Here is a 12,201-nt window from a genome sequence, read left to right on the forward strand (position 1 = left end):
GCATTTTTTGTGCAATGGATGCTAAATCACAGAATCCATTATATTTATACCCATGTGTAGAAATATGTATGTTTGCCTAATAAACTTGTGGGGAGTATTTCCAAAAGTAAATTAGGATTCCATTATTTAATATCATAAAAATACAGATCTGAATTTTTAAAGACAAATGGGATATATTCATCATTACTTTGGGAAGGATACCACTAAACACCTAATTAAAATCATTTTAACCTTCCTGGATCTAACTACCGAGAACAATAAAAATACCAAAAATATTGGTCATTTCAGTGTTGCTAAGACTGGAAGAAGGTAAGTGCTACAGTACTTTCATCTCTGGAAGATTATAATAAACTTAAATGGAAATATTAAAATGGTTGCACAATCAAGAACTCTTTTAAGCTGAGGAGTAATAAAGAAACACTCCCATTGCTTGGATTTCAATAAGGCAGCCACGAGCCAACAAACATGAAAACCAATTTAAGTTCTAAGCAACAGGCTAGAAACAGAAAGACTGCGAGTTCTAGTCCAGCCTAAGGTATGAACTTTAGGTCAGTCACTCTTTCACAATCCAATTCATCTCACCGGGTTGTTGTTGCTATGGGGAAAATAGGACGAAGAGAGTATTAGTCTGGAGTTATTTAGAAAGACAGGATAAAAATGAACCAAGATGTACCTCAGCAGAAGTGAGGGTGGGAGTGAGGGAGGGAAGAACCAACCACGTAAAATTATTATTTAACAGACCGTGATGTTAACAGCACTATGAAGGCTACTACCAATGTCTTAATAAAATAAGCAAACACCTTCATGGGATTAAAAACGAATGCGAGTATGAGAAAAGCTATGGTCCAAAGAATTCCCCCCCCCCGCCTCCACCCCCGCCTTCGTTTAAAAGGCAGCTCTCATCCACTCTCGAAGCTCTGGGTGTGGCAAAGCCTCGGCCGCTCACCTCGGGGCGGGGTCTGGGCAACTTTCCATAAGCGTTGGCTTAGGAGGCGCGCAGGTCGTGTTTTCGGGGGGAAGGGTGGGAGTTTTGTGGGGTTGTTACTTTAAAACGGGGAACACCCGTCTTAGTTATTATTAGCGGGAAAGGCTTTGCTCTGACGTGCGGTAAAATGGTAAGTTAAAGGAGGCCGTCGTATTCCATTCAAGCAAAGATTGGCTTTGCTTGAATGCAAACAACTCTTGTTGGGTTTTTAAACAAACGGTTTAAAGGTCCGGGGGAAAAAATAGAGTAAACGAGCGAAGTTTGGCATACGGGATACCTAGAGCAAAAGGAAGGGTTTTGTAAAACCAAACTTAAAAGGCCACTTGCCCAGAGAGATTTTGATGCAGATTGCTCAAGTGGACGGGACTGAAGGCCTAGGTCAAGCCCAGGCGTTGGGAAGAAGGGGGCAAGAAAAAGGCGGGAAGTGGCTGCTCTCGCCGTCCTTCGAAGTGGAGGCGTGCAAAGGATGTGTGGAGTTGGTAAGCTACGTCGAGCGGCACAGGAAGGCCAAACGAAAACTAGGCGAAGATGCTCCTGAGGCGCGATCACCATTTTGTCGCCGCGTGGGAGTCAACGATCGATTTATGCTCGCCACGAGTCGCTTCGGCTGATCGCGCTAAACCACAGTTGTAAAAAACCTCTTTCCGTCCCCCGCCCTCCTGCCTGGGGGCATTTTATGGAGGGAGAGCGCACCCCTAATTCTCGTTAATAGATTTTATGGGCGTGAAATTCTTAACTGGGTTAACGAAAACCCTATCTATAAATAAGTAATTTCAGAGATATGACTAGACCCTTTTGGTTTCAGTGCGATTTTCTCTAAGATAAACGTAGATCGGATGATAGCCAGTATTAAGGTATCAGACTTCAATTCTGCCTGCACTTCTTTCAAAGTAAGTCTTCAGAATAGGTGATCTCGGACGTTGAATCCGCCAATAGTGTTGCAAATTTGGAGTGGAAAAATAACGGCCGCCTTTTCTTTTTACCACGTTAACTGCAATCTGAAAAGGCTCAATCCCAAAAAGGATTAACAATTTAAGAGTTCAACTTCTCCATTGAGTTTTTTTCTTGAGCTTGATATATTTAAGCATGTATCAAGTCATCCATATTTAATAAGGATGTTTAAAAGTTTTGTGTTTACTTTAATGTGATCTGAGAATGTATCAGAAACCCAATCCAAATAATCCAAGATTAATTTATTTTGAACTGCAATTCATATAACCTTTATAAAGCATAGGCGAAGTACTGTAGTTCAGCTACACTTTAAGAGGGGCTTCCGATCAGCTGATTGGTAGATTTTTCCATAAAACTTTGCTGGGTTCTTATTTGCAAATAGTTTAAAAGCATTCATATAAAGGATTGCTATAGTAAATTTAATTCCAGTGACCTTGGTTAAAAGGACCAAATTCCTGCTTCAATTCAAGATATCCTTGGAAGCTGCTGAATTGTTGCAACTGAGCAGTTTATCTTGAAACCGAAAATACTCCAATAATTTTAGAGAAATGTAAAACAAGGATCCTCTACTTTGGACCAGTAGAATATATGCTTGGTTACCTTTTGTATTCTATCATTATTTGTGTCGTATTTTATATACACGACGAATATTTTCTAGATGTAATAGTATTTAAGGAGGAGGATTTTTTTAAAAAACATCAATTTTGTTTTGTAGTCTGCTTCAAATCAGGACTCTCAAAACACAAATATTCCACGGGAAGAAAGCTCTCAGTTACCTGCTACCAGCCAAGGATATGTTCTGCCTGAAGGGAAAATCATGCCAAATACCATTTTTGTGGGTGGAATAGATATAAGGGTATGTATTTATTTCATAATAGGATTCAGTTTCTTATGTCTTATGCTTGTACAAAAATTTTTGAGAAGTTGAATTCTGCACAATGAAGATTGCAATCCCAAATGAAAATAAACCCATCATTGATATCTTCTAAGAATTGTAAAAAGAAGTATTGGATCCAAAGTTTTCAGTGGAAGTTTCATATGTTCTCTTTTAAAATGTTTTAAGACTATGTTGGCAGTACTGCTGTTTAATAAATAATTTGATAGTTATTTGGTATACTTTTTAAAAAGTTAACAGTATTTTACTACAGGGCCTTTCTGTAGTATTACCTTCAAATGTTTAGTATGCCTTTATATAATTTATCCCTAGATGGATGAGACAGAAATTCAGGGCTTTTTTACACGATATGGCACAGTTAAAGAAGTGAAAATAATCACTGACAGAACTGGTGTATCTAAAGGGTAAGTTGGTTGGTTTGAATGGCATTGATAACAAATAATTGTGACGCTGTTAAGTAGCTACAGTACTTAGATCAAACACTACTAGTATTCAAAGATTAACTGGTAATGAAGTGTATTAATGAATAGAATTAAAAGTTTGTAAACTGAACTGCAAGTTTCAGGCATAAACTTAAATTATTCAGTGGTGCTCTTAGTTTTAATTAGCCATTCCTTGGTTGCTGTTATGGTTAATTGTAATGTTACTTTATTGTGCATTATTTTAATATTTATTGTAGAATCAAACGGTAGGATATCAGTTTTTTATAGATATAATAAATATTTATTATAAATATATAATAAATAATAGATAATATCACCAGAAACAGAACCACAGGTCAAGTTAAAAGTTTTACCTTCAATCTCCTTTCTATTAAAAATAGCCATTGGTCTATCTAGTTTGAGAAGTGCATAAGATTTTCCTTGAAGATGGAGGGATATAAATATTCTCATTAATTTGATCCCTTTATCTCTGTGATACTTGGTTTTATACTTTTCTGGATGCAACCACTTTAATGCAAAATATTGCATTACATAGTGGGATATTAATTCAAATGGAATGTTGATATACCATACTTTTGATTTATCTTTGTAGATATGGATTTGTATCATTTTTGGACAACGTAGATGTACAGAAAATAGTAGAAGTAAGTGGTTCATTTGGAGTCTACATGGAATAATTTAGAAACCTTGTATTGGTTTCTTTTTTTGGAATGGAAATCATAAGAAAAATTTTTAGATAAGAGATTTGATCAGACTGTTGATACTTAGAATCTGCTTACAATTTGGAATATAGATGGCCTTTTTATACAACTTTTATTGCCAAATAATACTCTCATGTCCAAACAAAATAGTCATCAGACCAAGTACTTGTATTATTGCATTAACTTGGTTTGATTATAAAAATAATAAGATAAGTTTATTCAATGGAGAATGAATTATTGCTCTAAATAGCTTTCAACTGGTGGATATAATTTATTACAACCTTATATGAATTCATTTAGTATAGCCTATATTTTAATCCAAATTCATTTCTGAACAAGAGAGATGTCAACCATAACTAGTGTGCAATCAATACAAATTCATCAAAATAACTCTTGTTAGCATGGAAGGTAACATGATCGGTGCTAGTAGGGAGTTCCAGGTTTAAAGGGCATCCTTCATTTTAACCCTGAGCTACAAATATTCTCTTCTATTGGTCTTTTTCAGTATCTTAATACTATCCAATAATAAAATGTATCTTTTTCTTTGGAAAGGACACAAACTGCAGTTTTATCTGAGCATTGCCCACTGATGAGGAAAATTTGTGCATTGCACAATTGCAATTTGTGCATTGAAGATTTTATCATTATAGCTTTGTCTAAAAATAAAATATTTTTTGCCAATGGAAGTTAAATTAATAAAAATTTTAAAAGTGCTACCTTCCCAACCATTTCTGAAGTGTGGCATTCAGTTAATAGTACTTGGAATTAAGAAATGATTGGACTCACTATTTTGATCAGCTTTTCAAGGTGAAAAAATGAAACGGATCAAAAAAACTGAATAAATTTCCTTATGTTGTGACCTAGGCTTACTGAGTCATTACAAGACACAATTAGTCCCAAACAAACCTATTTTATTGTAACAGCTGACAATTACCTTCATTCCCAGCTGAGTCCCAATTAGTTGCAAAACAAGTCCTTTGGAAGGAGTCCTTTGGGATAATAACCAACCTTTATCTTCTTTGACACCCTGCCAAAGGCCTTACTTGGCAAAGCCCCATGAAGTTCAGAAACAAACGAGATGCCAACTGGAAACAGTTTGCCAAATTGCTTTCCTGCAAAAGGCCCAAGTGTTGTTTCTCTTTTAAGCCTTATGGGAGGTGCCAATCATCTCCTGGCCTTACTCCCAAATTGTCCCTTTTGTTTAGCTGCTCTTGCCTTCTGGCAGCTCTGCGCATGTGTGCACTAGGAACAGGCTCCTCCTGTTCCTCTGCCTCTTTGCTGCCCGATTCTGGGGCTCGGGAGTCTGCGCATCACTCCCAGATGGCCCTGGCCCATCTCTGCCTCTGACGCAGAGCCCTCGTCAGGGCCTTTCCCAGATTCCAGGCCCATGTTCCACCCCAGCCTCCTCACTGTCTGACTCCGCTGCCAGCTCCTCAGGCTGCTGGCAGACCACAACACCTTATATTGGATTCTGGCATTCTTTATGCAATCCAAGTTGCAAAATTAGAATTATTTTTACCAGAAAAAATGCAAGTGAAGATTAATTGGGTTTTGAGGTGTCTGCCAGACTATCTTCAAGGTTATCTTATTTAAAATTCTTTAAAGTACAGTCTTTTCCTATTTGTGTTTCAATCCCCTACTCTGGGTGTCAGCAACTTACAGCTCCAGAGCCGCATGGGGCTTTTTGACCCCTCCTGCGGTTCCCTGCCGACCTGGTTGCACAACCTTCTCTCCGTCCTGAGAAGGCGTGAGCCCCTCTGCAGAGCTGCGTGGCTGAAGCACCCCTAGCGTTTTCTCAGTACTGCTCGTGACTGGCTGCTCTTTGTGATTCTGCGTCCTTTGCGGGCAGCTCAGCCATGTGTTGGCCCAGGAAGGAGGGGAATGGGGAGGAGCAGCCGCCACCACCAAATACAGGGAGGGAAGAGTTCTGGCTTTCCTGCGCGGCCGGCTACTCATACTCACCTTGAGTGCGCAGTGGCAGCAGCCGGAAGAGTTGTTGCCATTGCTGTGATCCCAGCCCAGGAGGATATCCCGCTTGTGCGCACCCACACGCGCAAGATGAGAGAGAAAAGGGGAGAAAAAGAGAGAAATGAAAAATGAAGGGAGTGAAAGAGAGGAAAGAGAAACAAATGAGAGAGACAGTAGAGGAAGAGAGAAATGAGAGAGCTGGAGGGAGAGATTGAGAGGGGGAAAGGAAGCAAATGAGAAGGGAGAGGAAAAAAGAGGGAGAGAAAACAAAGAAGAGAAAGAAATGAGAAAATAATGGAAGAAAAGAATGAGAGCGAGGAAAAAGAAAAGAGAAATGAGCTGGAGGGAGAGGGAAACGTGAGAGAAAGGAAGAAAAAGGAAGGGAGAGGAAAAGGAGACATGGGAGTGGGGTGGAGGAGAGAGAGATGCATTTCCCACAGAAAACACCTGGAGCCACAAAAGGTGGGTAGGTGTGGCTGGGAGGTCATGTGACTGGGTGGGAGTGATGTTGAGTTGGCCACACCCACCCAGGTTTTGTGGCTCCTGGTGTTTTTGTGGGAATCTGGTTCAAATGGCTCTTGGAGTGTTTAAGGTTGCAGACCCCTGCCTATTCAAAGACTTCAATTTCATCTGTAATCCAAGTCTTCCCTCTGTTCTATAGTTAATTTTAACATCGATAGAATTTAATTCTGTAGTGTCTTGAAAATTCCATGGGGCATTTAGCAGTCCTTTCATCTGAAGACTTGGCCACATAATAGATTTTACATTTCTGCAAAAGCCGAGTCCTAGAAATTTTCTTTTCTGTTCAATTAGTTCTATTCAATTAGTCCATGATGCTCTTAATATATGTAATTCAGCCTAACAAAAACCAGATGGGCTGCGTACATTGCTGTATATAAATTATGTACAGAGATAGTCATAAAATGCATGGGGGCTTTTGATTAGAAGTTTAGAATAATTATTTAAATTCCTAAGATTGAAAAAAGTTTGAGCAGAGAGACAGCTGGGCAGTACAATGATACTACCAATCTGATGCTTTTGACATGTCAGTGAATATATGTGCATATGTCAGGCATGCTATCAGTACAAGGATGGACTTATGATTGATCACAATGACCCCATTTCCTCACTAATCATGCCTCTTATGGTAAAAAAATGATGTGGAATTGTCACTAAGTGAATTTTTATTATTTTTTATATATTGCATTTAGAAATAGTCCATTTCCCACATAGAACAATTCTGGACAGTGAACAAATAAATAAACATAAAAGCTATATATAAATATATTAAAAACAGTTAAACACAAGAATAAAATAAATTAAAAATCTAGAATTAAAAAATGCAGAAGAGGCTTCAGTGAATAGCAGGGTCAGGTCTCCATGTATTTCTGAAAGGTCAGGGGAGTGGGGGCCTGCTTCAGGTAGTTTTTATAATTACCGCTAGCTCTTCTGGTCACTGATATTAAATGATTGCTTTTTTATTCAAAGGATTTCCAGTATGTTTGATTGATTATGTGCCATCAAGTCATAGTTGACTTATTTGTCAATGGAATAATAAGCTAGATACAAAAGATTTTGTTCCTCTTTTCTTCTCTATATTGACTTGTTCAATGCCATTAATTTTTCTTGCTCTGCTAGTAACAGGTGAAGTACTGCAGCTCTTCTTGTCTTCTCATTCTTGATCTTAGTTGTCTCAAAAATTTAATACGGCTGGTGATAGTTCATATTATTAACTTGAAAGAAAATTCTCTGGTGGTCTTCATATTTGCCAGTATGGAATTCCAGTCACCTATGATAGTTACAGACTATAAGTTACATTAATCAAAACTTTGATATTATTTAGTCAGTTGAGAAAAGTACATGAATCAAAACCTTTAAATTACTCTTTTATAGTCACAAATAAACTTTCATGGGAAGAAGCTCAAATTGGGACCTGCAATAAGGAAACACCCAAACTTATGTGAGTATTATTGAATTTGACAGGCTGCATAAAGAAAAGCCTCTTGATATAGCGAACAGTTTTGTTTCTAGATAAATAGAAGGATGGCAAAAACACTTGGAGGTACACACATACTACATTGATATTTATTACTATTCTACCATCAGTTACTTTCTTTTGCAATATGAAAACCACTGTCATTGTACAGTAAGTCTTGTCAGTGGTGTAATTCAGGAGCATACGGATAACTACTAATTTTATGTGGAGGAATGAAATATATTTGAATATTGAAATATTTTTTTAGGTAGAAGAAATTTTGAAGATATAACTACTTTTTCTTATCCCACAAGGTGCCTATCATGTGCCACCCAGGCCAATGCTTATTAATTCCCCTACACCTCAGTTCCATAGTGTTTGGAGTAACCAGGAAACATATATGCAGTCTCCAGCTGTGATGAGTCCTGTCACACAATATGTTCAGGTAAGGTTTTTAGAATGAAATTTAAGTCATTTAATTACATTTCAGAGAAAGTAAAATTGTACAACTAGATTAAAAATATTCCAGTGAATTATATTGCTAAATTGGCATACTTTCAGATGCAAGCTTCTCATTAATATCTAAAAACATTTCATAAGAATATGGTATATACTACTTCCACTTTCTGTACCTACTCTGAAATACCGTATTTTTCGGATTATAAAACGCACCGGAGTATAAAATGCACCTTAGTTTTTGGGAAGGAAAATAAGAAAAAAGCTGATTGGCAGCTGGATCAGCCTCCCGTAATACCCCCAATCAGCTGTTCCCAGAGGTGAACAGGTTCCTTGGTTGTGAGCTCTGTGCTTTGCTTTTTTTTTGCTTTTTTTTCTGCCTCTGAAACTTCTGAAACTCTGTTTCAGAAAAAAACTTTCTTTTCTGCCTCTGAAAGCCTCCGAAACAGAGCTTCAGAAAAAAAGCCTCTGAAGCTCTGTTTGGGGGCTGCTTTTCTGAAGCTTTGTTTCTGATGCTTTTTTCAGCCTCTGAAACCTCCATTTGAGAAGCTGGGTGGGGCTACATTTGGAGTATAAGACACACCCAGATTTTCACCCTTTTTGGGGGGGGGGAAGGTGCGTCTTATACTCCGAATAATATGGTAGTCTGGGGCTATTGTCAAAGTCCTTTTCCCCCTTTTTTGTTCCTGGAGGCTATCAGAGTTAAAGTTATGTAAGTTAAAGTTTAGTTGAATAAGATGAATTATTTTTTATTCATCTATCATTTCCCATGTTATCTTCTGAAGGGATAGTACTATTTCTTGAGCATGTCTGGGATGCGGAGACGTTGTCTTGGATTCATAATTACTGCTGAATAGAAGCTGTAGCCAGGATAACTTCTGCTCAGTTGTGACTGATGTGTCAATTGTGGCCCTTTCTGGAATAGAAAGCTCTGGCTACAGTGATTCATACTTTTATCACCATGCAGTTAGACTTTTGCAATCTACTCAGCATGGGGGCTACTTCTGAAGGTCGCTTGAAGACTACAGGAGGCAAAGTGCAGTGGCCCACTTGCTAACTCTTGCTATTTCTAAAACTATGAAACTTATTTTTCAGACTTGGTTGATTAGCCATAGATTTAAATGTTTTTTGACTTTTTTGTTTTATTGTACTGTATTTTATAACAAAATTACAAAAAAAAAATATCAAAAACGCAAAACATAACCAGTGAAATAAAGATAGTACTGCATTGAAAAAGCTACCATGTTTCTCCGAAAATAAGACTCGGTCTTATTTTCCTTTGGGTGCCAAAATAAGCACCCTTATTTTCGGGGACGTCTTGCCTGCTTACCTTAGGACCACCGCAGCCAGGCCTCCCACGCCCTACTTGTTGCTCTGCTGCCCGACTTCTCCAGCCACTTGCAGTTGTTCGTGACCAGTTGCTACGAGGAGTCTGGCCAGTAGGAGGCATGTTGCGCCATTTCACATGCAAGTGGCAGCACCAGTATGATGAGCCTTGCAGTGTTCTACCACAAGCAGTGGCACTGACACAGTGAGCCTCGCGGTGTATTTGTTGCGAGTGGAAGCACTGGTGCGATGTTCCTCATGGCAAACTGCCATAAGCGGCAGCACTGGCACAACAAGCCTTGCAGTGTCTGGCTGCAAGTAGCTGCAAACGACTGCAGAAGTAGTCAGGCAGCAGCACTACAGGTGTCGGGGCATGGGAGGCCTAGCTGCGGTGGTCCTAAGGTAAGCAGGTGCACGTGGGGCAGCTTCACCCCCTGACCCCTGTCCTAGCTTGATTTTTATGCATGCGCCTCGTCCCACCTCGTGGAACCAGATGGTGGGTGGGGTTTAACTAGGGCTTATTTTGGGGGTAGGGTTTATATTAGGTGCAGGCATGAAAATTGGGCTAGGGCTTGTTTTTGGGATCGGTGGTATTTTGGGGGAAACATGGTAAATAAAAACAAAAGAATCAGAAGAATTTTTTTTTAAAAAAACCAAGCATATAATAAGGTAGAAATCACTGGTTTACAAGAATTACTTTATAATGATGTATTGTTATCAAATAGTTTTGACTTAAAACAGTTGTAAATGGCTTGCAATCAAAACTTCAAGTTATCTACTTCTACTGGAATTGACCTATCCAAAGAGATCCTCCCGGGGGTGAGGGTGGCTAAGGCTAATAAGTATTGCTTTTTAATCACAACATCTACATTCTGGAACAATATGGAAATTTATTGGGTCCATCAATGAAGGCCTCTGGAAACCAGTGAAACTGAACTTTTTCATTCGGTTTTTGGAATATTATTCACCACCATTATTTCTATTTTGTACTGTTATTGCTGACTTTTATATTCTCAATTCTATATGGCCGTGATGGTTAGTCTATGGCACGCGTGCCAGAGCTGGCACACAGAGCCCTCTGTGGGCATATGCGCTGTCGCCAATTGCTCTTCCGGGCTCCAGCGCACACGTGTGCTCCAGTTTCGGCACTCAGTGTCAAAAAAATTAACCACTGCTATATGGTATGAACATTTAAGAAGTAATAACATTAATCATGCAAGGATTGCAAGGGGCCATGGACATCATCTAATCACCTTTGTAATTTAAGGCCACTCTTTCCTGCCCTGTCTTCTGAACAATTATGAGTGCTGAATAAAAAAGCTTGTCTTATCTCCCCATGGTTGTTGTGTTTCTAAGCTAAACATATCCATCATCTGCAACATTTTCACATAACTTTTTCTTTCTAGCCTCTTATGGTTCCTTTTCTATGAAACATTCCATTTTGGCAATGCTCTTCCTAAAATACAATGATCAAAACAGGATGCAACTTTCTTGGTACCATCTGACCAATGATTTGTTCCCTTTTGACTTCGGTTGGTGTATCTTAGAATAACATTCGCTTTTCGGGGCAAGCCGCATTATATTATTGGCTCATATTAAGCATGTAATTCACAAACACCCTTACTTTTTTTTTTTTACAAGTTCTGTTGTGTGATTATTCCTCATCTTTCCTAAATTTCATTTTATTTTCTTTTATTTTCATTTTACCTTATTGCAATACATCTTGGTTTTGTCATTGTTCCAGTTTGTAAATATTTATCTTAATACTGATACTGTCTTCTAAGATGTTCATTATTATTTCTATATTTGTATTATATAAATAGTTGATACATTTCAAGTCCCTCTTCCAAGATATTTAACACAGGAGATCTATGGTATGTCACTCAACAGTTTCTTCCAGCTGAATGCAGAGTCGTTGACTTATTTTTTGAGGGGATAGTTTTTCAGCCAGTTCTGTATCCAATTGTTAAGCAGTTAGTTTATATTTTTCAATCTTTTTTAGTAGAATCCCCTAGAAGAGTTTTGAGTGCTTTGCTGAAGTCAAGGTATCTTGTATTGTATTTTCCACATCAATGTCTTCCACATTCATGGTCAGCTGATACCCTATTAAATAAGTTCAGATTGATTTGGCATGATATATTCTTGATAAATCCATGGCAAGTTCACCAAATGATTTATTTTCTAATTGATCACAGACGAGTTTCTAATGGATCCTTAAATTTCTCTTGATACCTGAAACTGATCAGTTTGTATATGGAGCTTCTTTTTTTCGTCTTTTAAACATTTGGTTTTCTTCAGTGTTTTTGTGCTATACCCATCCTCTATAATTTCTCTGAATATTCTGGACAGGGTCTCTTGGAAGAAGCTTCTTCAGAACTATCAGATGTAATTGAACTTATGTTCACTCTGATAAATTTACATTCATTCATAATAAAAAGGTTTAAAGTTTTTCCCTGTCCAGTCGTGACCAATTCAAGGGAGTGGTGCTCATGTCTGATTGT

The 12,201-nt window shown here is 38.3% G+C and overlaps 1 protein-coding gene across 2 annotated transcripts in view; it reads left to right on the forward strand.

Moving 5' to 3' along the window:
* The first annotated feature begins 871 nt into the window (after positions 1-871).
* Positions 872-12,201, forward strand: part of DAZL (deleted in azoospermia like) — a 29,794-nt gene continuing 18,464 nt past the window's right edge. Inside the window, exons 1-6 of one of the 2 annotated variants that reach the window (XM_034402092.3) lie at positions 872-1,115; positions 2,652-2,792; positions 3,144-3,235; positions 3,867-3,918; positions 7,837-7,903; positions 8,233-8,363. In XM_034402092.3, the coding sequence (XP_034257983.1) occupies positions 1,113-1,115; positions 2,652-2,792; positions 3,144-3,235; positions 3,867-3,918; positions 7,837-7,903; positions 8,233-8,363 (486 nt within the window). In that variant the 5' untranslated portion in view covers positions 872-1,112. Of the gene's footprint in view, positions 1,116-1,457; positions 1,876-2,651; positions 2,793-3,143; positions 3,236-3,866; positions 3,919-7,836; positions 7,904-8,232; positions 8,364-12,201 lie in introns of those variants that run through there. The other variant, XM_034402091.3, reaches the window with a different exon arrangement.

The sequence above is a fragment of the Pantherophis guttatus genome, chromosome 4 (assembly GCF_059756535.1).
Source record: "Pantherophis guttatus breed Tessera chromosome 4, ASM5975653v1, whole genome shotgun sequence".
Lineage (NCBI taxonomy): Eukaryota > Metazoa > Chordata > Lepidosauria > Squamata > Colubridae > Pantherophis > Pantherophis guttatus.